The sequence below is a fragment of the Pundamilia nyererei genome, unplaced genomic scaffold, assembly GCF_000239375.1.
Source record: "Pundamilia nyererei isolate P.nyererei 1_Seehausen unplaced genomic scaffold, PunNye1.0 scaffold00034, whole genome shotgun sequence".
NCBI lineage: Eukaryota > Metazoa > Chordata > Actinopteri > Cichliformes > Cichlidae > Pundamilia > Pundamilia nyererei.
Genome location: NW_005187435.1, coordinates 902,337 through 930,092, shown reverse-complemented (window position 1 = coordinate 930,092; position 27,756 = coordinate 902,337). Strand labels below are relative to the sequence as shown.

The window sequence follows — 27,756 nt, the reverse complement described above, 5'->3', positions numbered from 1 at the left end:
CCCCCCCCCCCGCTTTGGCTTCTTCCAGGATGGGCTGACCTACTTTTTCTAATCTCAATGTTCCAGCAAAGGAAGAAAATTTCTTTGGCTGAATAATCGGTACCTTTTTCCTGACAAGGGACATGACTCCGATCCTGGTAAGAACATGCTGACGAGACAGCCCCTCGCGAGGGACTCCATCGGCAAAGGTCTCTGCTCCATCTGCCCCCGGCTCACATAAATGTCTCATGAACAGAGACACGTAGGCCCTAAGGAACACAAAAATTTCTATAAGGTTACCAGCACAACCTCACATTTTCAAACCTCTACTAACGACTAGGGAGGTAGCAATAAGCTTGTTTCAGACACGCACTCCTTTCCTGTCATCTTAGTGTCATTCAAGAATGCACACCCTGGTGGCAGAAATCTCACTGTTTCGAGGTGATACACTGCCATGTATCACTCTGAACTCAAACATGTTTCTGCTGTGCAGCTCACTAAACGACATGACATTTTGGAGAATTCCCCAAATAACAACATCATGAGAAAAAACCTAGTGTGAGACACCCATTTTCAGTCAGTGTATCACACTCTCACACTGCCCAAACTACTCTCCTGACAGTATCAAAGCTTCTTCTTCAGGAAAAGACGATTATATACGTTTCACAGGCTTACACGCTCGACACGGTCGGAACACCACAGCGAGTGCTGAAGATGTTTGTTGCTGGAAGCACATACATACCCTACCTTTCATGCTAGATTTGCCTAATTCACCATGTTGTACATTTTAACATCTATTAGAAACTGAAACTACACAGATGACACCGTGCACTAGACAGGTGCACTGTTACACTACATCAGCATGTAAGCTACAGGTTAACATTTTCTGATCTGTTTAATGAAGCTTAGTAAAATGGGTATCCATAACTACATATAGGATGTGCCATCTCTAATTATTAAAGAAACTATCAATACATAGAAGACAGCTGAAGTAAATGCTAATGCAGTGTAGTGAGTCGCTTTTGGTAAAACATAATGCCATCACTTCAACTGACTGATTGAGAACAAGGTCAAAGTAATAGGTTTGCCAATAGTGTTATTGGCTGCAATAGCAGCAACAGGAGTGACGTGTTATAATTTGCAGGCATAAAATTTTAGTTTTAACAACCTGTGGGCATTTTCTTTCCCACTGCTCCAAATTAAAGTGAAATTGGCAAGGCCGACCTTTACCAACGTGTCATGAGCAATCTGGAGCATTGCCATGGGCTAGCAAACAGTGTAAACAGTTAATGAAAGAGCCAAGAGCTGCCACTTAATATAATGACAGGCCCCTCTTGAGAAAAAAATTGCACTGTGTGAAAACAAAATTACAACTGATTCAAATAACGCTACTTGTGTCATAGTTGAAAAATGAATAATATTAGGGTTTCACCTGAACTCGCGCTCACTCTTCCCTCTCAGGTCCCTAACTAGCCAGTGAGAGTTGAAAGCATCCTGAGGGGGCATGCCCCAGCGCATGATGGCATTAAGGAAGGCTTTCCTCTGACGAGCGTTGAACCCAAGGACCTTGAAACGATGATAATCAGAAAACAGAGTAATAGAGATGTTTTAGATAAAGAGGTTGTGAATTCAAAAAGTCAGAAAGAAGTAGTAGAAAGACATGAGAAGTATTCCCTTGTATATTAAAACAGTTCTAAATTATACTTGTGGATATATGTTTTATGATGTAATAACAGGGTGAGAATTTATTGATCCTGATTTCTCATTTTACAAAGAAGCACGTGATCAGCTGCAGAGCAGTGATGCTTCCTGACATGCTGCTCAAATGAGGAAATATTCTAAAGCGACTGATTACAAAATGATCTGGTAAGACAAACAATTAAAGTAAGCCAATACACTTGAAGATATGCGAGGACTTCCTGGAATTCATACCTCGATACTGCCTCCAACCCGAGCCAGTAAGGGTGGAAGAGGTTTGTCTTTCTCACTCTTGAGCTGCCGACGTGATTGTCTGCGTCCTCCTACGTAGAACAAAACAAAGTCCGTTGTCAGAAAGATGGGCGCATGTAGGGACATGTATAATGACAGAAACAATACAGTAAGAATCTGTTTTGTTTATATTCAAATGTGGCTTATCGTGTTTTTTGCTGCCTACCTTCAGGCCTCTCCTCGAAATCTTCGTCCTCGTCCTCGGACCCCACGGAGTACTCCGACTGATTGTCTGAAAGATCATCCTGCCATTCTGAGCCACACATCAAAGAGAAACAGTACATTGCGTTCGCTTCTGTTGGTGGCCACCTGAGGGCGCCATGGCACTGCAGATTACTACAGACCACTACAGTCGGGCATGCACATACTGTACCACTTCAGGCCTCTGGAAGTGAAGTGAGGGTTTGCAACTATGGCAGACAATCACTTTAACTTTGAGTGTACTCTAAGCTACAATGAGCTTTAAAGTCTTTATTCACTCTTAAATAAAAGTTCAACTGCAGGACAACTACAATCGACAGGACGCTGAGCATGCAAAATTACTGCAAAAAGGGGTGCTTTAACACCCATTGATAAAACTACATAAATGCATGAGGTACAAGTGAGCTTTAGGGCAGTATAATGAATTCTAAGAGTTACAATGAAGAGGATACACCCAAATGATCCCATTTTGAGATAATGCCACACTCTTGTCTCTCTAATAAAACTCGGCAGACATGTTGATAGGGAGGTGCTGTGTGTCTCTTGAGCCTACCTTGGTCTTCCTGGGTCGTATCGTTGTAGTTGACCTGCTTTCGGATGCGTTTGCCTTTGCCCAGATTTCGCGCCAGATCTTCCTGCTGCTGCTCATAGTGGTGGCGAAGGAGTTTTTCCCAGTAGTCCGGATCTACGTTCTCCTCTTGCTTAATGATCTCTCGCTCTACCTCCTCCTGAATAATAGCACATTAGGACACATGCGTAAGTATCTCTAAAACAAGGCCTATTTTAAACATGTCGAAGGTAGCGTATTGAGCAAAATAATTGAACTGCGATATAAATGAGATCTACAGATTTTGTGTGTGCGACCCCAATTATCATGATGTCACATGATGTGAAGACGGTTAAAATCTCACCTCTCCATCTTCTTCTTTCACCACATACTGAGCCACCTTGAAGGAGCTCAGGTACTCATTCATATTCTGTATCTCTGTGTCTTCAGTGGCATCCTGGCTGCGGTCCAGCAGCTTTGAGATAGCATCATCGTCGTAGTGAATCACACTGCCCTCCTCACCATCTTTGTTATCACCTGTTAATGAGAGGCTTTTACTTAATAACGAGCGGAGGCGCTTTTGAGCAGAGAAAAGTGTGTAAGCTTAAAAATGCTGATAGAAATCTACACAAAAAGGTCTCTAGCACAGGAATATCTGTGAATTGACAAACCCCAATAAAAATGGGTGTGCTTTTGTTCAATCCATAACAGAAACACACGTCAGTATACACATAGACAGACCCATTGTTCGTGCTGCTTCCATTTCATCTTTAAAAAGCTCCTCAGTTCCAAACTTTAGGATGTCATCCAGTTCTTGTTTGGACATGGAGCCCATTTTGGAGCCCAGGCCAGGGCGCACCACCAGGTGAGTCAGCATCATTTTCCTTTTGGCCACTTGGGTGATTCGCTCCTCCACTGAGCCTCGAGTCACAAACCGGTAGATCATCACTTTCTTGTTTTGGCCTATACGGTGCGCTCTGCTAAATGCCTGTAACAAAGAGGAAGATACAAGGCATGACACTGGAGTGAAGAGGTGAAATTAAAGAGATGGTTTTTCACTTGAGAATTAAAGCTCAACTTGTTACAAATTACAAATAAATAAATAACAATAATAATTCAATATTAAAATATTCTATGTGGAGTCAGTACTTGGATGTCATTGTGAGGATTCCAGTCAGAGTCGTAGATGATGACGGTATCTGCGCTCGCCAGGTTGATGCCAAGGCCTCCAGCTCGTGTTGAAAGCAAGAAGCAGAACTGCTGCGCGCCTGGTGCTGTGACATAAAACAGAGCAGCGAGTTGCTTTGTGTGTTTAAGAGTGTCAGTAAGTGAAAGCCAGCCTGAGACAAATGTGCAAGTGCACAAAAAAAAACAACAACCCTCACCATTGAAGCGGTCAATGGCTTCCTGCCTTAGACCTCCAGTAATCCCCCCATCAATACGTTCATATTTATAACCCTCAAACTCAAGAAAGTCCTCGAGCAGATCCAGCATCTTTGTCATCTGTAAACACAATGTTGGACCTTACAGCTAAAAAACCTGAAATTGTCTTTGATGTCATTCATCACATAAAACTGCCATCGCACAGAAATGGCTAAAATATAGACAGACTCTGACACATACATTTATTTGAGTGTTACCTGAGAGAAAATGAGAACTCTGTGTCCTTCATCTTTGAGCTTTTTTAGCATTTTCTGAAGCAGCGTCAGTTTTCCTGAGGACTTCACCAGTAGGTTGCCATCATAAGAGCCATTGGGTAAAACAGGAGCCTCCTTCAAGATAAAACAATTAATGCCAGGATGGAGATTAGCTCGAGAATCATTGCTTGCTACAGTATCTCTGAACAACATGCTAAACCGAACTCAGAAAAAGGGGCAGTTTTCTAGTTTTCTGTGTTGGTTGATATAAGTCATCTGTACTCTGAAATAAAACAAATAAAGTAAATCTGCCTTACCACAGCGGCCACAGGGAACAGGTAAGGGTGGTTGCAGCACTTTTTCAGGTCCATCATAATGTTGAGCAGGGACACCTGGTTCCCTCCACCTTTGGAGTTCAAAGCCTCGAAGTTTCGTGTCAAGATAAACTTGTAATATTTCCTGCAGGTTAGAGGTCAGATAGAGTCAGGAGAAGAAATGAAAATCACAATCAATTATTTTGCCCATGCTTCCTTCAAAACGGTTATGCTTATTTTTTTCAGGCTTACTTCTGCATGGGGCTAAGCTCCACTCTGACAATCAGCTCTGTCTTTGCAGGCATATTCTTGAAGACATCAGCTTTCAGCCTCCTGAGCATGTGAGGTCCCAGCAGGTCGTGGAGCTTTTTGATCTGATCCTCTTTAGAGATATCAGCAAACTCCTCCAGGAAGCCTTCCAGGTTACTGCAGGTCACATGGAGATGAATTACACAATGAAATGAAATTATATTTTAAAAAAAAAGCCTATTTCTTAATTTAAATGTATTTTATTTAAAACAAGAGATCTATCTATTTTTGCTCCAGTACAATGTGCTGACTTAAAACTGCTTGAAAATGGATGCTGATAGTCTTACTCATCACAAAATGTAAAAGTGTTTTGGTCAGTTAGCTGTGCCTGTGATGTTGGAAATGTATAAAATTTGTCATTCTGGAGTTTTAAATGGACAAGACTCATTACTGGGCTGAACTTATGAGATAATAAGGAGGATCAGTCATAAAATCTATACCAATTTACCTGAGCTGCACAGAAACTGAGTCTATACGGGCAAAAAAAATATTAGATGATGGTGAATTTTCATTGGCTTTAGAAAACTATTAAAAAAGACTTAAAATCAGTTTATACAGAATTATTTATAATGAAGTTATTTACATTCACTTTCTTCCTGTTTGTATTTTTTATTGTTCATAACATTATATATCATAATTTAATGCATGAAATCCATGAGAAAAAAAGGTAGGAAATTATATACGATAGAAAAGAGACAGCACATACTTGAAGCGCTCTGGGGTGAGGAAGTTAAGGAGGTGGAACAGCTCTTCTAGGTTGTTTTGAAGAGGAGTTCCAGTGAGCAGCAGCTTGTAGTAGATCTTATACCCATTGAGAATTCTGAAAAACTGAACATGAGAGATTGTGCAAGACGATGAAAGTCAATGCCACATGAAGAGATGTACACTCTACTCTACTCATCCTTCTCATGCATTTTTCTTTTTCTGTTAAAAGGATGCTGTTTCTGCTTCCAAAGCATATGATAGGACATATCTCAGTGCAGGCGGAGCAGCTTTACCTTTGATTGGTTGTTTTTCAGTCTGTGGGCCTCATCTACCACCAGACAGGCCCAGGTGACAGAGCTCAGAATGGCTTGATCTATAGTAATCAGCTCATAAGATGTCAGCAGCACATGGAACTTGATAGGAGTGTCTTTCTGCAAGGGAGCAGATTGGATGGTAGATACGATGATTTAGTATGTGCTGCATGTAATAGGCATAAAATGAATTAAAAACAAAGTAAAATTATCATTTATTTCATCACCTGCGGCTTCAAAAAGTATGCACTTGAAAAACAGTATTTTGACCTGGTGAGAAAAACATGGATGAGCATGGGGTACACTACCTTCATACGGAACACCTTCCGCCCTGATTTTACTGCACTGTCTTCAAAGGTGAACTCGTTCTCCCTGATGATTGCCCTGCTGTCTTTGTCTCCAGTGTATGTCACCACATAGAAATCTGGAGCCCACATCTCAAATTCTCTCTCCCAGTTAATGATAGTGGAAAGGGGTGCGCTCACCAAGAAAGGTCCTTTGGAATGACCCTGACAGAGACAGGAGACATTAGGTTACTTCCCCATAAAATACATCACCCGAAGAAGAACTCAGTTCATCATTTTACTTTTTACGCACAATATTATTAGCTCTAAGTTTATATTCCCATTTATATTACTAACAGGTGCTTTATGAATTACACCCACAGAACCAAAATGTGATCTATGCAATGCAATATGGAAAAGACAAAAGAGGACAGTCTTTCAGTCTTACCTCCTTATACAGCGAGTAGAGAAACACTATCGTCTGCACCGTCTTTCCCAGGCCCATTTCATCAGCCAGGATCGTATCTGTGCCCTGAGCCCAGGAGAACCTCAACCAGTTCAGGCCTTCCAGCTGGTACGGATGTAGCGTTCCCCCAGTGGCATTAATGTACCATGGTTGGTGCTCAAACTTGATGGTGGGCTGATAATAGAAATAGGAGGCAGAATCTTGTAAGAGTCTTTCGGAAGGTCTTTCAATGCTTTTTTATTTTTTTACTTTGGCTCTCATTTCCAGTCCAGATCTTGTAGTTTTTGAACAACTTAATATCAACCTATGAATCATTTAAGCATAAAAAACATTAGCATAAACATAAGAAAACTTAGCAAAGGACAAATCTGAAATTTTATCTTTATGGGCTTCATTACAAGCAATCTGTCACAAAAACCCATAATTTGCCTTTAAAAAATGAACAGTTGGACAAAACAAGAAGCGGGAGGCCTAAAAAACTACCAGCAGCAGATGAACAGTATCTAAAAGTCATGTCCTTATGAAATATGAAAAGATGCAGGAAAACATGAGATAAGATGTGAGAGATGCATCTGGTGCTTCACCATGTAAAACATGGTTTGATCTTGTCAAAACTGCTGAAATTATGAATGCAGAAAAGTTCCATAAGATTTTGATCCAACATGCAATGCCATTTTAAAGCATCACAAACACACTCTCAGTGCAGTAAAAGCATACCTGAATAGAAAAATACACAATAGAAAACTATCGGTTTTGGATTGGCCTCCCCAGAGCCTGGATTTCAACATTACTGAAACCGTGTGGGATCCTCTTGACAAAGAGAACACAGTCAACATCCAAAGAAGAGCTTTGAATGTCCTTCAAGGGGCCTGGAGAACTATCCCTGAATTATCCTTAAAGAAATTATATGAAGGATTGCCTAAGAGAGTTCAGGCTGTCCGGAAGAATGAAGGTGTTCATATCAAGCTAATTAAATTTGTAACAACTCTGGCTTTGACTTTTACTCTGTATTTGCATTTAGCCCATATTTCGTAGCACCTATATACCATTTTCCAAGCAAAATGCATAGAAATGAGGGGTGACTCATAACTTTTTCACAGTACTGTATATGTGCAGTTTAAATATAAACTCTAGAATAATCAGCCACGATAAATTGTGGCTTTAGATCGACAGCATTACTTTTGAAATGTTTGCTGCAAAAACCTGCTGCAGGCAAACACAGTTCAGTTGGCAGAACTGGGCCCAAATATCCAAACTTACATCTATGATTGGGGCATCAGGAGGGACTTCTCTTTTTGGATGGTCATCTTTTAGTTTCTTGCCTTTCCTCACCACAAGAGGGCGCTGATCCTCTCCTAAAATTTGCTCTCTGAGGAAAAGGAAAAAAAATTATAACGAAGCAACAATTTCATGTCACAACAAATGACTCTAACGGTTGTCACAGACAGAGGGCGAGGATGAAGGGAAACAGCAGCAGATGTAGGCATATGCTTTTGTTTACTTTTGTGTGCAGGGGATTTCTGTGTTCTCACTGTCATCTTCCCACCATGAGAAACCTAATTGAAAAAGGTACAAAACACAGTTAACTAACCTGTGATCCCAGTAAGAAGCTTTATGACTTTCATAATCTGGGATGTCGAAATCATCCACCTCCCAGGTGCACTGGTCGTAGGGCAGGTCTCTCCACTTGATCAAGTAGTGCACATCACCATCTTTATCAAAACTACAAAGCAGAAAACAGCTGCAGGTTTTATAAATTTATCACACTGATCATTAAACAGACACTGAAAAACAACTTGATATGAGACCGCCATATGGAAGATGTTTCTTTCTGATCATTTAACTGTTATACAGATATATTGTGAAATGTTAAAAGCAATAATTAGAATATCTGGTCTATAAAATGTATGGTATTTTAAATACATCCTGAAAACCCTGATCTGAGAGTCTGTGTGAGCAGCTACCTATGATTGATTATCCGGTGGATAACCATCCACTCTGGTTTAATGCCATAACGGTAGAAGCGCTCCTCCATCGCAGCATACTGGGGATCTTTGCTCTTTCTCTTCTCACTGTTGAGCTCCTCCTCTCCGGAGCCGTAGTCATATGGCGGGGGCTCGTCCATGTCGTTCTTACGCTGATAGTTCCGGTACATGACCGTGTGGTACAGCTCCAACTACACAACCAGCAACAAAGCAAAACTATTGGTTTTGTAAGTTTCCTTCAAACACCTCCTTGAGCAAAGTAGGTACAAAAATGCAATATATTATTTTCCATCTGTAACAATGAAACTGACTTAATTAGTTACAAAAAACCCAGACTGATATTAATAAAGAAAAAGTTTGTGTAAAATAAATTAGGTGCTTTGTTGAGCATTTGAAGGAAAACTTCTCCATGAAAAACTGAAAAATAGATTTCATGTAACATTGTGTTTTTCTAATATTATATTAAAAAGTAATAGATCATCCAGTAAAATCCTCCCTTGGCTCCTTCGGTTTGTTCTATATTTAACAAAGAGAACACTTTGGCCAAGAAGAGCAGAAATGTTAATTTGAGACTGGACTGACTTCTGGCATCTCACCTGGAGTTCGCTGACCCAGGAGCAGTGCCAGTACGAAAGGCCAGCCCACTTAACAAAGAACTCCCTCTCTGGGCGGCCCTTGAGCGGGGGGTTGGTGAGCGGATCTGTTGGCTTGCCATCAGGTCCTGTAGGTGGTTCGGCTGGCAGCGGAGCTTCTCCCCACGTCCAGTGCATAATCTTTTGTACTTTTCCTTTGAGGGGAGGGCACTGCAAGGAAAAAGTAAGGTTCTGTCACACACACAGCTCTTCTTAGCTTCTGACTAAGTAACAATAATGAGTTTCTGTAAAAATATGAAGATGAATATGAATGTCTTTGACAAGCAATCACCCTCCTAAAGGAGACATATTTCACATTAACATCAACAAGCTAATGTGGCTGAAACTGCTGTAGGTGTGCACACTTATCAAAGTGAAAGAGGTCACCGTTTATCTGCTCTGGCTCTCTAACAATGTATATTTATGCATCATTCAATTATGCATCAGTGACAGCGCTCTGATAATTAAAATCAACATGGTGTAAATGTGTCACGTTTGTAAACAACAAAGAGAAAAGACAAGACTGAAAAACAAAATAATTTGAACAGAATCACCAAAGAAAATCCATCCATCCATTCGCTTCCTAAGACCTTTTCAGGGTCGCGGGGGGCGCTGGAGTGAGAGGCGGGGTACACCCTGGACAGGTCGCCAGTCTGTCGCAGGGCTAACACACAGGGACAGACAACCATTCACACCTAGTGGCAATTTGTGTTATCCAATTAACCTATCCCCACAAGCTGCATGTCTTTGGACGGTGGGAGGAAGCCGGAGTACCCGGAGGGAACCCACGCAAACACGGGGAGAACATGCAAACTCCACACAGAAAGACGGTGGAATTGAACTCGGGACCGTCTTGCTGTGCGGCAACAGTGCTAACCACCGTGCCACCGTGCTGCCACCAAAGCAAATGTTAAACTAAATATTGTTGTGCACATATACAATTGAGGTTTACTTACACTCATCATGGAGATGAATGTCATGCAAATTTTGGGCTTTTAATGATTTTTTTTAACTGCTCTTTTTCCAGGATGAATGATGAATGAATTGATAGCATACATCTTTATTGACTTTAAAACAATAAGATTTTGGTGCACAAGTTTGTATTTATTTTCAATTTTCTCGAATGCACACAGGGTCAAAAGTATGACAACAGTTCTTTGAAATGGATACAGTCGGTTAAGGATGAACTTCTGGAAAGGGCTTCCTAAAACATAGACCTCGACACTATTGAAAATGTGTGAAGTAGGCTTAAAAACGGGGTACTTTCAAGGAAACCAACCAATTAACGTTACCAATTCTGCCAAGAAGAGTTGTCAAATATCCAGCCAGAATTATGCCATAGGTTTGTTTATGACTACCAAAAGTGTCCTCTCAAGATGCAACTTGCTAAGAAAAGTTTATCCACATATCATTGAGAGTATATGGATATGTTAGAAACTACAAGAACACTTTGGCACTGTGTGGATTATAGTAAATCTAAAATAAATCAAACTTGTGCACTCAGTTCTTGTTTAAAATCATTAAGAGTGTCTGCTGTACAACCATTTATGCTGAAAAAGAAAACAGTTCAGAAATCCCAAAGTCCCATTAATAGCATTCATGTCCATCATGAGTGTATGTAAAATGTCCAGTTGTTCTGACTACAACATTTTCATGAACCTATGCCTAATTATTAGCCATTTTAAACAAAATAATATCAAATACTACAGCGACTGAGATGAACTTACCATACAGCGCGGACATAACCACTCCCCATTTGGTATCTCGGGAAGCGGCGGGTTGAGGCAGTGGATATGGTAGGATGATGGGCAGGTATCGCAACACAGCAGCTCTCCTCCATCTTTACAAACTCTGCAAAACTCCATGTGGTCATCCTCTTCCTCACCTGGAGCCTCCTCCTCATCTTCATCTTCATCTTTGGCCTCCCACTGGATTCCCTCCTTCTCCTAGAGGACACAGTTGATGTGGGCATGTTAGGGAGTAAAACTAAGCATACATATTCAGTTTAACTCTGACTATGTCAATTTTTTAGACATAGAGATATTCGCAGAAAGTAAAGTTAAGATAACAAACATCATAAACACCGACAGTCCAGTTGTTCTTAATTGCGTGATTTCTTGGCTGTTTTTGTGCACAGTCGGGAACAGTTTGTTTGCAGCTTATACACAAAACCTACTCACAAAGTCAAACATTCCTCTTAATAGTCACACAGCCTACAGTCTTTAAATGCTAATCACAAACACTGCTGCACGTCAAGGCAGAAGTCAACTAACATCGTAAGAATAAAAAGCCATTAAAAACAAAAGAATAAAAATAACCTGAATGACGCCTGTCGGCACTAATTGTCTAATATCTGAGGTAATGAAGGATTTTAATCTGTTTGTTCTACACTGGGTACAAAGTAACGGTGACCTGAGAGCAACTTCCTGAACTCAGATGGCAAAACATATTCAGGATGGATAATAATGTTTTTTTGCTTTATTTATCACCTGATTTCCTCACAGTGAGCACAAATCTCTCTGCCTGTGATTTCGGAGCAGGTGTTAACAATACTTCTGAGGGAGTTTCAATCCTTAATAGATGAAAAACCTGACCAGCAAGAAAAAGTTAAAAGACTTCCTAAAAATGAATACTAAAAATTGCATACAGTTTTTTAGTAACATGAAAAGAGTTCAGCCTCGTTAACAAACGTATTCTCTGTTAACCCCGTTTTATTGACTCCGTATTCACATCAAACTTGAGCTGATGGTTAAAGATGGTGCCAACAGTTCAGGCTGTTACATTGTATAGCCCTGGACTAGTTGCATCAAAGATATCACCAGAAATAACTCTCATGAATCCAACTTGGGCAGTCACCACCTTACAAAATGTGTCAGTCTGCTCAAACTAATGTACTTACACAGTGTGGACAGCTCCATTTTCCCTCTGGGGCCTTCTCCAGCTCAGGGTCCAGACAGACCAGGTGGTAAGCTCTGGGACAGGTGTCGCACAGGATGATCTCTCCACCCTGCTGGCAAACCTCACAGTAGTCTTGGTGGTCTGTCTCATAGCCATCACCGTCCTCCTCTGGAGAAGGTTACAGAACAATTAAACCTGGGCAGTTCCCTCATATAGAAAGTCACATAGATATGGATGCATAGATAAATGCAAGATAATTACACATTAGAATCCTCTATATAAAAAAAATCTTAATGAGTATAAGCACACTAGCTGCTGTGGAAGACCATCTGCCTTTAGAAAGCATTCCCAGAATAAATAAAGCTTAAAAAAATACATTTTAATTTACTCATTACCCAAAATCAAACAGTCTGGTTCTGAGGGATTTCAATGGGATTGTAGAGGGAAAAACACACCACAGAGCATGGCAAGAGTAGACAGTAAACATACTTTTCCTTTTTTTCCGCCCACGTCGGGCCTTTTTCTTGGTGGCGGCCCCCGAGGTATCAGAAAGCACAGAGGCACTGTGGATGCTGATGTCATCAAAGTCTGACTCCTCTAGGAAGTCCTCCTCACTCTAGAAAAGCAAACACAGAAACTAAGGAGCGCAGAGCTACAGAAAGAATTAAGATAAACCAACTTTCACAATAAGTGCTGCAAACAGGCCGGTGGCTTTGATGTCGTTCAAGGGAAAGCTGAGGGAAAAGGGTTCTGCGAGACATACCGAGGATGCTTTCTTCTTCTTCCCACTTTGGCCCGACTTTGATTTGGTCTTCTTCGGCTTGGGCTTCTTCTTCACTTCTTTCACAGTCTTACTTCTCTTTCTAACTCCTGGTCCTGACACACACAGAGTCAGTCATGAGATCTGTTAATCAGATGGCATTCTTGCTATCGTTTCTTAAAAATGATCTCGCTTTTTATTAGGTCTTACCCTTTCCCTCTTTGGTTTTGGCTTTTTTGATCGGCCCCAGCTGAGAGCTCAGCTGGCTGCTGCTGACAGACGTTGGCTGTGCCACAGTAACCGTTTCCACTGCAGCAGCCACAGCGGCGGCCACAGCGGTGGCAGATGCACCTTTGAACGGGTTGTTGGCACTGAACTCCCGCCACTTGGCCCCTAACACTGTCATCATCTTTGACATGGGAATCTTCGGGTTCTTCTTGGCAATGAGAGGCCTGAATAAAACCAGGGGGAGATGAAACAACAATGGCAGCTTTATTATGTCACACTTCATTCCTGTTAATAGAAGCTCTGCTTCCCACAGCACTGGAGGGAACTGGGTCTTGATTTGCTGACACTCCACTGCCCCTTAAGTTTTATTCTCCCTGCTTTGCTGTGTGCATGTCATGTTTGCGATTTGTCAGGCAACAGCTTGAGGTTTGGCACGCTGGCCTGTGAAAGATAGTGGGTCAGAGCACTGAGTCCCAGAGCCTCCTGGCTGTCACAGGCATCCAGTAAGCAGCTGACTACACACAGGGGGCACTGCAGGAGCTCATGCTCCACTTTGTCAGAGCAGAAGCTTAGCCGAGCCAGACAGCCCCAGGTGAGACAGACTCTTTATACCAACAGCCGAGCTTTCTAGCTCAAACAAAAAGAGCAGTGTTTGCTCGTCACAACACAGTCTAGTCTCACAGTGGAGTTTTGCTGGAAGACTCTCAGAGAATGACTTTGACAGTCCAGAGAAACTGAGGCAAAACAAAGCACTTTAACACAATGATCCAGACAAAATTAGATGCTTGCCTGAGGAACTGGCTGAAAGCCTTGTAGTTGGTTATGGTTTTATAGTCATCCTCAGTGAAGCCATACTGAACATCTTCAAGACCCCATTCGTGCATCAGCTGGCTTGATGATTTGGGCTCCTGGGGGTGTACAGATAACAGATCAACGCACATATGTTAATGATGTTTAATACATGAAATGTGAACATTAAAGTTATTTTAATCTTTTACCCTTCCACATCCACAAACAAAGCATTGCACGCCATGTTTTCACGGTCTTTCGGTATCAGACACTATTTTTTTTTTCAAAGCAAGCCTATAATTATGATAACTTTGCTAAAAAGTTAAACACCTTCCCCGACTTCATCTACCATTAGTCAATTGAGACTTAATATTAAACTTAGTCTTGGCATCATTACGTTTTTTCATTATCGTCATATTACTGTATAAAGAAACGGTCACTTATTTTGATAAATGTGATTTTTACACATGCAGTACTCCCCTGAACTTCTCTAGAGATTAGCTGACAAAGGTGAGAGAAATGCAAATGTGCATTACAAAGGGATCAGACTCTAAATGCTCTTTAACCTGCCGGTTTCCTCCATTTGCACATGTGAGAACAGCAGGTAATTGTCCAGCAAATTCACAGTCCAGCTCCCCGCATATTTCACCTGGGCAGCTCACTGACCTTAACCAAGTTAAAGCATGGAGAACAGGGCTGGTCTTGTGCTATGTGATAACAACTTTGGACAATTTCTGCACACATTACCTAGAGCCCCCTACAGACTTTAATGTTCATTTGAAACACAGTCATGTCAGCATCATGAACATACACTTACTTTCATGTTACCGTCATCGTCGTCATCATCGTCATCCTCTTCATCTCTCTTCTTCTTTCTGGGCTTTTTCTCTTTCTTCTCCTTGGGTTTCTTCTTCTTCTTCTTGGTGGGACCATACATGCTGCTCTCACTTTCGGAGCCGATTTCCGGACGTTCCCGTTCCTCCTCCACCTCTGAAATCTCTTCCAGGTCACTGTCAAGTCGTGCCTGAATTGTTCCCTGGAGGATTTTGAGAAGGTAAAAAAAAAAACCATTACATATACACCAACAACCAGCATGTTGTTTAATTGTGCAAAGGTTAATATGTCACTCTTTCTCAGTCTCAATCTGGCATCTTTACAGGCTGAAAGTATATTTTAGTATATTTGGATTTATATTTTTACTAAATGAAAATGTTGTCTAAGCTATTTCTTTGATGTAGTGTAGAGCTTCTGCCAAGCAGCTATTTTTATAAATGTAAACACGTAGAATCTGGCTTTGAATCTCGCTTCAGCTCTGTACCTAAGGGCGCGAGCGTGACTGACTAAAGCTGCCATCAAAGCCAGATTCCTGAGACACAACTAGATTCCAGGTTTGGATTTTACAAACAGCAGGACAAAAGAAATCTAGGCGCAATCTTCTGAGACCCAATTTTATATCTAGCGCTAAAAAGGTGGGGATAATTAAAATACTAAACTTGATAAAGCAAATAAGCATGACATTAATTTTGCCAGGGTGAGGGATTAGAGCTCCCACAGAGGCCACCCACTCTAAAAACATATTCTGTGAATGCACTTTAAAGCAGTTTAGATAAAAGCTACTACTTGATGGCATTTGCATAAATTAAATTACATCACTCGAAAGTGTCGCTGCCTTGCTAATATGATAACTCTTCTGCCTGTGATGAAATATTTAAATTAGTACAAGTAAGCAGTGACTTGATGGAGAGTCAAGGCGGCTGCATGGTCACCTTTTAAATGTGCTTTTACACGAAATGAAAACCCAGAAAAAGAGCACTTCAGGTACCCAAGCCAATCAGAGCTCAGAGTTAATCTGTAGCCTGAGTTGCATCCTACTGGTTTAATATGAGACATCTGGAAGGCTGTATGGATTTAACAGTTAACAGGTGTTGTTTGTGTGACCAAGAGTGCTGCATATGAACAAATTTGCTAGTGGTTGCTCACGATAGTATGTGCGCATGAGTAAGCGAGAGGGGGAAAGTGTGCTGTTTCTCTCATCATGCACATGCCACCTAATTATTTGTGTTTGAATGTGGTAGGCCTGTGGAAGTTTCCATTTGTGCCCCTGTCTCTGACTGGGCACGTTCCTGTGAGAGAGCATTTTTGTGTGTTTGTGGACATGTTGGGTTTTTTTTTGAGCGTGTGTGTGTGGGTGCGCTCATTCTTTGTGAGAGCTTTCCTTTTAAAAAAAAAAAAAAAACACGCTATTTTTGTGAGAGTTCCTCTTCGCGTGTGTTTATGCATATGTAAAACATGACTGTATGTGAGAGTGAACTTGTGTGTGCACATGCAGTGGAGCAAAATTAGAGCACAGCAGCTTTGTGCTCTGCTCGCTGCCTGTTGCTCAGCAGGCCTGTGTGGCTCCATGGAGAGACTTGCAGGCGTTTCGCTCTGTAGCGCAGTGGAAAGGCTCACGTTGCCGCAGCGCCCGCCAACCCTACCAGCAGCCTGGCTGTGTTGCCATGGTGACCAAATTTGAGCAGTGTCTGGCTCTCTCTAACTCTCTCTCGTTCTCTCTCTTTCTCTCCTCCTCTTACTTTCTCTCCTTTACATCTCATAGCTCTCCTCTCTCACCCCTCCACCCCATTATTTTCTCTCTCACTCTATCTCTTAACTTCTCCCCCTTTCTCTTTCCTCTCTCACTCTTTCTTTCTATCCTGCCACTCACTCCCCCCACCCCCCACAAACACTCTATCACAGCAGCAGCCAATGGAACAGCGCCATCCAATCAGACACGTTTGCATAACGAGCTTGTTATGCAGAGGCCTGTGGTTGCAGAGCCAGTGCTCCAGCACCCGTCTAGACAAATCTCATTTATGCATAAGAAGAAGAAGGAGGGAGAGAGAGAGAGAGAGAGAGAGAAAGAAAGAAGGAGAGAGAGAGAGTAAATTGAAGATTGTGGATGGGGGATGGGGTGGAGATGGAGGAGCAAAAAGCAAAGAAGCAGAACCACCATTGAGAGCAACTGCAAAGACAAGGTGAAACTGTGCAACAGTCTCTTGGTGGCCCTGAGTTCAATGTTAAACACATATCATAAAAGCAAAGGACACAACAGCACAGCAGCAAAGATGGTGTCTGTTCTTTCAGAGGAAAGAAAATCAGATAAGTGCTGATAACCTAATCAAATTAGATGCTTTCCCATAATGGCTCTGCCTTAGGGAGATTGGAGCGGATGCCACAGAAAATATCAAATGAGCGAAGAAGTGGATGTTCAATAAAATGTAGTGTAACAGGAAAAAAAAGAAAACTGCTCTAAGAATTTATTTTATGGTTTCTAAACAATGGCCTCTCCTTTTCTCCAGAAATCAGAAACAGCTCTTTGTTGACTCACAATCCCAGAGAGGATACTGAAGTTATAAAAACAAGACAGAAGCTCATCTCAAACCGACTGTATTTCAGCAAAATGTGAATGCTACAAGAACTAGCTACATGGTTTTTTTTTATTGTGGCCAAAATGCAGCAGTTTCCTCTGCTGCTAAAATGAATTGTTTTCCATAAACCCAGAATTCACTGATTTAACAGATATTTTATTAAAAAGCCCATTAAATATCCTGTCATATCTACACAGCTCTTTGTTTCACTGCAGACTGGAGAAGACGAGTAAACACAGCGCACCTCTCTGTGGCTATCATTCCTCCTGCCAGTAGCTGTGAACTCAGACTGGGATGTGCTACTGACAGTCTCTGACCCCAATTGACTTTTGGCCCCTGTCTGACACCAGCCTTTGGGGAGTAACTGGAAGTGAATTACAGGAGCAATGGTTTCTCAATGGGAGGCAAAAAAAGACACAAATACAGCAAGGTGGCGAGCAAGAAAGCAAGATTGAAAGAAAGCAGCAGCATCGTAATCAAAGCAAAGTGAGGTGATGCATGTGGGAGACAAGAGGAGAGGGAAGAAAAGGAGAATACAGAGCAGTGTCTGTGAGTTAGGGAAAGGAGAGTGTCACGGGGAGCCCCCCGCTTCATTAGCTCAGTGAGACCCAGAGCTTAGTGTTTACCACGAGCAGCCAAAGGGCCGAGTGGCAGCATGGTCAGCCAAACTCCTCACGGTACTGCTGGCATCTCCAGTCAGCGGAGGGGAACATCCTGGCTATGTCACTGACACGGTTACAGCTCGCCAACATGAGCGGGGAGATCACTGGGAATACAGCAAATTCCTGTAATTACTGAATAATAAATATTTCTTTTAGCCTCTGGGCTTTTGAAGAAACAAAACTTTTCCAGAAGTTAAAGGGCTGACTTTATTTGTAGGATGGCCCTTCAAGCTGCAGATCATGAAGTAATGCTGGATCAAATGCATTGTTTGGTAGTGCAAACGGGGTCATTCGTAGACTTATTAGCCCAAAGATACTCATCATCCAAATTTCAGCACTTTTAACCACAAGGTCACTGTATGAATAAAACTGGATCTCTAACCTAAAACTGCTGATTTCAATACACTCTGCTTGTTTTTTCCCTGCTATACCCTTAGAAAGCTTATTTACGCTTCTTTTGATGGATGCAAATTTGTACAAAGAAAAGTTTCTACATAAAATGGTGTAAAACTGGGTAAAAAGATGTATTTTAGCAACTCTGGAATGACGCACTGCATCTCAGTTTTTCTACTATATTTTTGGTGCTCTAAATACTACAAAATAAAATGTATTTTTCACCATTATATTCAAGAGAAAGGAAACATGTCTAGAGCCAATATCTACAAAATTGGGCAGGTTATACAAATGAATAAATAGCACTAGAGGCCTGATGAAAAATATGCAAATTTGAGTTTGTGGTGAACCAACTCTTAATAATAAATTGAAAATTAAATAATTGATCATTTATAAACAATGTCTCCTCAGAAAATGGAACTGAAATAATATAAAGTACAGTACTGACGGTAGCATCCATCCATTTTCTAAAAAACTGACTAATGAGGGTACACTCTGCACAGGTAACCAGTCAATCACAGTGCTAATGCAGCAAAACAGATAATCACACACTCTTGCATGCCCATGACCCATTTAGAATCATCTATTGACCTAAATCACTTTGATATGAGGAACCCGGCACACCTGAACGAAACACGTGGAGACACAAAGAAAGTGTCCAACCTCCACACAGACAAACCCTGAGCAGAGGGGTTGTAACCTCCTTGCTGTGAAGAAGCAAGCGCTAACCACGACACTACTGTGCAACCTCTTAATGCTGCAATTTTTCCTTATTCTCTAACTGTCTCCTTTAGCCACATGTGACCTATTCAGCAAAAGCAGCAGGCGTTCACCTCATAAGCTGTAATATTATCAACATCACGCTGGTGTTAATGCTCTGAGCCAATCAAGTCTCAATCCTGCTATCTAAATATTGGAAATTAGAGGCTAGAGGCGAAGGACTGTCAAAACCGCTCTGTCATAACTCTCACTCCCGCTACTGGATTGGCATGAACACATTGCCTCTGACCTACAGTCCCTGCCATCAGCACCAGCACCACAGGCACAAATCTACACTCTAAACTGTCGCTTGGAGCCCACAGCTTACACTGGCAGTAACAGTGACACTGCTGCCAACCTCCCCTAAGCCTGAGACAGTCCACTGCCTCTCATTTAGATTACAGAGGCAGTCCAGCAGCCAAAACACACCTTTGATCCAATTGCAGAGACATCAAAAGAGCGATGGTTTGAGAAATAGAGAATGCGGGATATGGCTAGAGCCAAAATGCCTGCCAAGCTGTTGTGTCCGAGGTCTGGACAGATGGTGCTGAATGTGAATTATGCCTTACCTCTTTTTTCCTCTTCTTAACTTTCGGCAGTTTTCCCTCCTTCATCTTTTTGGGCTTCTTCTTTTGTTGTTTGAGGGACTCGTCGTCAGAAAAGAAGCGGTCAAGAGGTGTGAGGGGAACTGTGTTGCGCTCACCTTCGTCATCCTCATCTGAACACGGGGGAAAGGAGAATTATTTGCTTAGTACACTTAAACGACACCGATAATAATTCAGCTTGTAATAAGACTAAACTGACAAATTCAGCCTGACTCGTACATTTTTCTGCCTCAGTGAGTGGTTATTCAATTTTTTGATTTTGTTTGATCAAAGTGAGGATATGAATCTACTCTGAATTAAACACCTTTGAGTTTTGAAATTGGGCAGCAAAACAAGAGATGAAGACGTAACCCCGGGTTCTGGGAAATCGAAATTTCTGACATTTCAGACAAAATGGTTAATCAAAAAGATTAAAAATGAACAATAGATGTTGCAAATATTCATTTGCTGCAGGCTCAGTCTACTCTGAAAGCTCACCACGATGAAAAGTCAGTTAGCCTCCTGTGAAAATAACAATGATGAATCAATGTCAGACCAACAGGAGCACTTGGCAAAATCAACCTCATAATCACACATCATTGAGTGTGCATCAACTTTACCCATCAAAACACAAATAAATGGAGTGCGTGCCCTGCCGCTAAATGGGAACTCCCTGGAGGACCACTGAGGTATACTGAGCATATCTTCTGCCTTTAATGCTTGCTGGGACTAAAGGGACCTGCTGCTGGTTGTCAGCTGTACCGCCTCAAAGCTGCTGTGTAAACGTGCTGACTGCTGAGCACAGCAGACTTCGCTGATGCCACAGTGGGTCACAGAGGAGTAAGTAAGGGAGAGAGACAGTCCCAAACAATACATCTCTGTAAAAAGTCACACAGAGAAAATATTGTACACACATGACGCAACTCTAGTGCCCCAAAAAGGTTTATTTAATCTCATTTTCCCAACTGTCTCGCTGTCTCTTCCAGTCTGTCTATCTGCATGTCTCCCGTCTCTCTGTGTCTCACGCAGACAGACTGGAGGGCATGAAATATGCAGCACATGTATCAGAGTCAATCAGCCAACACTAGCCCTGCAGTCTACCACTCCCCTGGGTAGCTGGAGTGAGAGATTGGGGAGGAGGGATTCCTGTGTAGTAGACACACAAACCTCACCAGCCACTTATCCTCTATTTAGCAAAGCTAGCAGGAGGTATTCCACGCATACACATACAGTACACTGATTTCAAAGCCTTAATCAGAGGCAATGTCAAACTCATTGTGCTGCCCTGGCTTCCAGATGAACTGTGTCATCCCTTCCTCAACCCTAACTGGGGGTAACTTGTGCTTTTCTCGGCCAATATTATTATAGGAAATGTGCTGACAGACATTTACTGCCTTGCTACTCATTCCTTCTTTCTTCTTGTCCCACAGATCTTGGTGTTTTTCTCCACTTTCTTTTTTTCTAAATAAAGCCTTGAGTTTATGTATTCAGTAGCTCAAACGGGCAACTCTTTTGTGTCTCAGATGCATGGTTAGCCACCTGCCAGGCAACTTGTGACGACAGCACGGCAGAGCCTTACATCTCTCTCAGATGCACAGATGATGACATGGCTCAGGTGCAGATCGAGATGGCTTTGGATTACACAAAGCGTACAGTTCATATCTCTGTGCCCTTGGCTCTGCTTATTGTAAAATAAATCAATCCAACTTGACAGTGGTGATGCGGTGTTACTGATGTGGGGTTTAAATGGTTCGGTGATAAGCACCTAATTCACTTTGAGCAGACTGAGCTGAGTTCTTTTTAGCCATGCTGGTGCTGAAGCTCAAGGTCTGACAATGTCAGCCTCTTGGTTGTTTAACCTCTGTGGTTCAGACTAAAATTTCTCAATAACTAGAGAATGGACTGACATGAAATTTGATACAGAAGTTCAAGGTCCCCAGCGGATGAGCCCTACTTTGATGATATTTTCACCATGAGTTCAGTATATGCAGTTTTAAATGAACTATTTCAACTGGTTCATTGTGAGATTTCATACACACATCCGCGGCGCATTAATAATGATCTGTTCTTCTGCACTATAATCTAGTCGATTTTTTTAATTTGCAGAAAAAATGGCAGTCATACATTATTTTACTGCTGTACCATTGTGCTTTGTGCGCTCATTACTGTAATTAATGATGGCACTAAACTATATATATATGTTCTAAATATAAAATCTGCCAAACATCAGCCTGTAAGCGCTGTAACTGGGGCCATGTTAGCTTGCTGACGTTTCTTTAACAGAACCACGTGCTGATAATAGATCCTCAGAGAGTCAAATAAAATATTGAACACATGGGTTCTCAGTAATCATTTTTTGTTACACAGGAATGTGTCACAGCAATGCAGCTCCCTGAAACAGCTCTGTGTTTATCACCTGAATTGCCTTAAAATCTGAACCCTGACTAAAGTAAATGGCCTGTGAAGTCCCCGTGGGGAAAGCCATCAGGGGAGAGATATTCTTTCTGCTTGGTGACTGGACCAGGCAGTGCCAGGTGTTGGAAGTAGGGGAGGTTGCTCAGTCATGTGACACACCGAGGTCTGGCAACAGATTGTGTTAGGAAGACGACCAAAGCTCCAGTTGGCAAACAAGCCTTCTGTAAAATGTGGCACAGACACAGTTCTGACCTTCCTGCAAGGGCTTGGCCACCAGACTGACCCATTAGAAGGGAGATTCATGAACGAGTCCCAAGTGAGGAAGATAGAGTTTACTGGAAAGCACATTAGTCATTTCTCTGTTGGCCCCTGTGTGGAAATACCCACTTAATGCTGCCCAGCATTGCTTCCCACAATGCAGGGAAGACGAGGCCAAAGGGTTTCCTATCTTCATCGATTAGGTACTTATGGCTCAGGCTTTAAATGCCTTCAGACAAAAGCATCCGTAGGCTATTATTAGAAAATGTTATCATCTAAGTGATGGAAGGATAAAGCCTAAATAGCATCATTAAATTGTAGTATATCTATTCTAAGGTCATAGCACATCCCATATAAACAGGTAGGAAACAGATAAGAAATGATGTTCCACTCATTTGCAAAAATATATTTAAAAGCATGTTTTTTTATGCTTAGGCTACATACACACACATTAAGAAAAAAAAACTGTGTCAACTTTCACAGTGAGGGATCCAAAAATAGCCCCTTTTCCAACTGGGGATAACATTTGTAGGCACACAAAAGCCCATGATAATCTTTCAATTTTATGGAAGAACAAAGCAATTAAAACAGAAAACACAATGGAACAATCTGTGACAGTGTAAGTGCCCAGAGTGAAACAAAGGGACTTAGGACACTACGTGGCACAACAAATAAAGACTGTGATAGGATAGCATTTTGGGGTCTGAAGTCCCCACACAATGTGCTCCCACACTGTTGTGTTTTAATTGCACTGAAGTGTCTTCATGGTAGAAAACTCTGACCTGGATTTCTGACCTTGTCTATCACTTTGAAGCCTGCTGATGAGGTCATAAACTGTCTGGAAAGTGCTTCGTGTATCAGCAGCATAACAATTGATCCGCAGCATTTTGTTGTGATGAGTGCGTGATATGACAAATTAAAAGAAAGTTATTCCAATAAAACAGTCATATTTTCAGACTAGAAAGACTGACTCCCCTTTGTGAACAATTTCATGATGACAAAACCAATATGGACCACTGTGTCGGAGTTTCACTAGATTTACCCTCGAGTAGGTACATTGTGCGTCATCATAGAGGATCACACTGGTATTTATTATATTACAAGAATTTTTTTTTTGAAGCCTGAAACACATGACTACAAAAATCCCATCAAAGCATATTTAAGCAATTTAAACACATTCTTCATTTTTTTGACTTAATTAATACTGACATATATTCACTCACCTGCCATATTCAGCTGCAGCCTTCCTTTCTTATACATGTTTAACAAACTAATGCGTTACTGAGGACACACATCAGTGCCTGTATTCTCCCTCTAAATATGGATGGCAGTCACAGATGTTGCTCTAACTCCCCCTCTGACTCTCCGTTCTCTTTGTCTGCCTCCTTTTTCACTTGCTTACTGCTAAGATGCACATAAATGCACATAAAAACTAGCAAGTTCAAATTACCCTCGTCAAAAAATATGTATATAAACAAAAGAAATGTGTGTTTAATGCAAAAGATTTTCTCAAAAATGCAGATATCACAATACTCAGACCTTGTGTTAAACGCAGAGGTAATTTTTGAATATTGTGGCGTATATTACCTTTTTCTGTCTAAGAAATGGTAACCAGTGGTACCCTTGAATTTCGTAATTGTATGCATTCTACCTCATTTTTTGTGACAGCACTTCAAAGCCTCAGATGTTCAAGAGCTTTATAACACACATGCGAAATGAGCAAGGATTGCAATTTGGCAACTCAGTACTGTGACAACTGCTCACAATTAAACCACCGAAGTAGTGTCCCAGTAAATGACTTTTCGTCACTCCGTAACGAGCAATACCTAATACCAATGCAACAGACACACCAGCAAGATGTTCAATAAATAAAACTTCTTGTGCCTTCTTTCACATGTATTCTATACTCCACATCACTGCATTATTTGAGCAACACTTAAGACGAGGAGGGCCTGCTGCTAGAGAAAACATTGCATTGGATTTTAGAAGCTTCATTTCATGCTGAATCTACACTGATCTGCCAATAAAAAGCAGTCACACACTCACATATTTCATTTGATCATGGCCAGCATTCATCAAGGCATCATTTCAATAAGCTTATGCAATGTCACAACACCTATTTCCACCTAGAGCTGTGTTACTTTCATGCCTTGTATTGGCGATGGGCTTGACAGTCTGCTAAATCTTCTCTAGCAAATCCCAAAGATTCTTAGAGGGGTTAAAGTCTGTACTCTGCGGTGGCCAGTCCCTGTTGGAAAATGATGTCTCGTGCTCATTGAATCGCTCTTTCATGTTTTAACCCAATGAATCCGGGTACTGTCATCCAGGAAAATGTCTTTGTTATCAGGGAAGAACCAAAACCACTGATGGAAAAACCTGGTCATTCAGTATATTGAGGGAGTCAGCTGACCTCATTTTTTTGGGGTGATTTGACTTCGCTGAAACTAGCTCTCTGATCCAAAGCAGGGCTCTTACTTTCCGACCTTTCTGACTTTTGTTTTTGGCTTTGGAGTGTATTTTACAACCACAAACATTTTCCACATGTGAAAGTGAAGCAGAGGGCAAAGCAGGAGCTTTTAAATCATGCCCTTGACATCAACCATCTGATGTTTGGAGCAAGCTATAAGAACTTTAAAATAAAAGAAACTTCATTGGCTGCACGGGACAATCTTATGTCTGGATATTCAGCTCAACAGGCTGCAACAAGAGGGCACTTCATCACCTGAGCTGCTGCATCACTAGATCAAGAAACCAATCATTAGCAGTTCAGAACTGGGTTTGTGTTGGGCAGATGAAGATTCTGATGATGCCTGCTCTTTGGTGTACATTATGGACCACACAGTTAGCAATTTGAGTAAATGTCACAAGTAACCACAGCCATGCCTGCCAAAAAACTAAGACTGGGATTCCCCTGTGCCCTAGGATTGACACCTGCCAGAAAGTCTAACAAACTTACCAGCCAAAAGAAAACAAAATGGCCAAAATTTGGCAAGTACCTTATTGTGCATGGTCATTAATTAGGGAATCTTAAAACCCCCTGTGACTTGATTTGATCTTGACCATTTTTTTTAAAGGAGGAAACTGTAGGAGCACTGAAAGCTGGTTCACTGCCAGAGTCGATGACATGTTCATTTTTCAGCCTGGAGAATTTTATTGCATAGGTTCTCCTGTATGAACTTGCTATGTGAAATGAATTAGCAGCACGCAGAGAATGTGGGTTAGAGTTAATTCCAGTTCGCGCACGACCCAGAGCTGAAGGGCTGCCGGTGACCTAACCGGTGTCATCAGCGTCCAAGGCAAAGGAGCACACTTGATAAGCTCTGTTTACTGTAGCCCACACGTGGCTTTCACACCACTGCGGCCATGCAGTGGGAGAAAAAAGAGTTAAAGTTGAAACAGCTTCCTAATCACTAGCGCTAACGGCAGCGCATCATCCACAACAAAATGAACACGCACATTGTCACCGGAGCCCCCCTTCTTTTTTTTTTCCCACAAAAGAGCACATCCACGAGCTAAAAAGGGACAGAAAATCGCCAATGGACACACTGACACGGAAACGAGCAAAGTACGGGTTTTTTTAACAGCTCTCTGAACAAAACTTGTGTTTGGACTCAAAGCCATTCACTTGTACACGCATGCAGTCTGTGAAAGAAAAGGCAGCCCACAGAAACCATGCAGCAGCGTTTCCATCGTGCCCTCAAATCAGGATGAATGTGAGGACAGCTGTGGGGGGGAGAGATTTAAAAAAAAAAAAACTACAACCCTTTGCCACCTTTAAGACTGCAGGTCGTACAAAAAAAAATAATAGCATGACTCTGCTTATTGCACCCCACCCCTCCTCTCCGGTCTCAGGAACGCAGGACAAGCCCTTTTCCCCGCATTCAAGGCGTAGCGGCGCAAAATTATCTGAAGGACACCCCGCCTCTCCCCTTTCCCTCACCTGGTATATCGTCTTCAAAATCCATGTCGTCTTGTCCCTCGTCTTCATTGCTCAGCGACCCCGGCATCTTTATCTCATAGCCCCCAAACCCCTTTTAGGCTGGGAATACTGAAAGTTAACCCTCCAGACGCCGCAGCACAGTCTCTTTCTTCACCCAAAAAGAATAGTATTCGTCGCTGTGAAAAATGTAAGATTTTTTTTTATTTCTGTGCAACGAACATGGGGCTTTCTGTCCACGAGTAAAATAAAAAAAAATTTTTTTTTAAAAAATATATATATTTTCCAATGATCTCTATCCAGGTCTTCCAGTCTGAAAAATAAGAAAGACAAAAATGGAACACACATGCCCAGATTGTGACGTCTGGTCTGTTGCCATGACGATGCATCCCATAATTTCACCCACAACTAGTTAGTCATACTCTCCTAGTTACCACTTCAACTAGTAGCGTGCAAAAAAAATGCACATCGAGCGCCGTGTGCTGCTAATAGACGGATGCACTCCCCGCGCCTGTCCATTTCCTTTTGGAAGTCCGGAGAATTGAGACAGAAACTTCTCCCACTTTCTCGCACAGCTGCTGCTCTATTCACTCACAAGCTCCACTCCAAAGTGTGTCTGCAGGTGGAAACACAGCATTGCTTTCTATTTTGAAGCCAAACCGTTTGTGTAAACGGACGTTTTGGTTGATTTGGACGTCAATTAAGGCATAAAACCCCCAACTAACAATCACCCGACTCGATTTCATCTTGCAAGCGACCACACTGTCCTGACAAAGCACACACAAGTGCAGGCTGATGACTGCAAGCTGTGAGGAGTCCTGACTGCCAGTGGTCTAACTGTTGTCAAGGTTACCACAGCTGTATCATAGGATGCCCCACAGAGAGCTGAGCAGAGGAAGTATCAGCTTCAGCGTCACTTTATCTTTTATCAAAATATACAAATGAAAGGCTGAGAGTTCCAGCTCATCCCACATGCTGCAGGATTTTAGGGGGGTGGGGGCAAATCACACAATGCAAATAAACATTTTTGTAACCAGGTGACAAAAAAAAAAAAAAAAAAGCACCATCCCACATCAGAATAAAGAACCAGAAAATATTCCTAAATCTAAAAATGTCAGGTTTATATGCAATTTAAACATGCAAAATTGTCATCATGCATCTAAATAGCAAGGATTATTTTTGAAAAACGCTAAATCAAATCAGAGTGCACAGTCACATGTTCTTATCTCTGTTTTTATCGTCTGTGTGGGATCCAGATAACATACTCAAACCAAATGTTTCCAAATAAAACACAAGACCATCAAGGG

General features: G+C 41.7%; 1 protein-coding gene across 3 annotated transcripts in view; it reads right to left on the bottom strand.

The window, feature by feature from the left end:
* Positions 1-26,716, bottom strand: part of chd5 (chromodomain helicase DNA binding protein 5) — a 36,145-nt gene extending 9,429 nt beyond the window's left edge. For 2 of the 3 annotated variants that reach the window (XM_005729670.1, XM_005729672.1), the window contains exons 1-29: positions 26,453-26,716; positions 19,825-19,973; positions 14,852-15,070; positions 14,035-14,153; positions 13,228-13,469; positions 13,021-13,133; positions 12,747-12,873; positions 12,259-12,425; positions 11,087-11,305; positions 9,324-9,530; positions 8,707-8,918; positions 8,334-8,465; positions 8,003-8,111; positions 6,725-6,916; positions 6,301-6,501; positions 5,975-6,112; positions 5,683-5,804; positions 4,920-5,093; positions 4,671-4,812; positions 4,357-4,488; positions 4,102-4,219; positions 3,866-3,990; positions 3,458-3,704; positions 3,081-3,253; positions 2,723-2,897; positions 2,135-2,221; positions 1,912-2,000; positions 1,412-1,545; positions 104-248 (exon numbers count right to left, since the gene is read on the bottom strand). In XM_005729670.1, coding sequence (XP_005729727.1) covers positions 104-248; positions 1,412-1,545; positions 1,912-2,000; positions 2,135-2,221; positions 2,723-2,897; positions 3,081-3,253; positions 3,458-3,704; positions 3,866-3,990; positions 4,102-4,219; positions 4,357-4,488; positions 4,671-4,812; positions 4,920-5,093; positions 5,683-5,804; positions 5,975-6,112; positions 6,301-6,501; positions 6,725-6,916; positions 8,003-8,111; positions 8,334-8,465; positions 8,707-8,918; positions 9,324-9,530; positions 11,087-11,305; positions 12,259-12,425; positions 12,747-12,873; positions 13,021-13,133; positions 13,228-13,469; positions 14,035-14,153; positions 14,852-15,070; positions 19,825-19,973; positions 26,453-26,519 — 4,476 coding nt within the window. In that variant the 5' untranslated portion in view covers positions 26,520-26,716. The remainder of the gene's footprint in view (positions 1-103; positions 249-1,411; positions 1,546-1,911; positions 2,001-2,134; positions 2,222-2,722; positions 2,898-3,080; positions 3,254-3,457; positions 3,705-3,865; positions 3,991-4,101; positions 4,220-4,356; positions 4,489-4,670; positions 4,813-4,919; positions 5,094-5,682; positions 5,805-5,974; positions 6,113-6,300; positions 6,502-6,724; positions 6,917-8,002; positions 8,112-8,333; positions 8,466-8,706; positions 8,919-9,323; positions 9,531-11,086; positions 11,306-12,258; positions 12,426-12,746; positions 12,874-13,020; positions 13,134-13,227; positions 13,470-14,034; positions 14,154-14,851; positions 15,071-19,824; positions 19,974-26,452) is intronic. The other variant, XM_005729671.1, reaches the window with a different exon arrangement.
* Between the last annotated feature and the right edge of the window lie 1,040 nt (positions 26,717-27,756).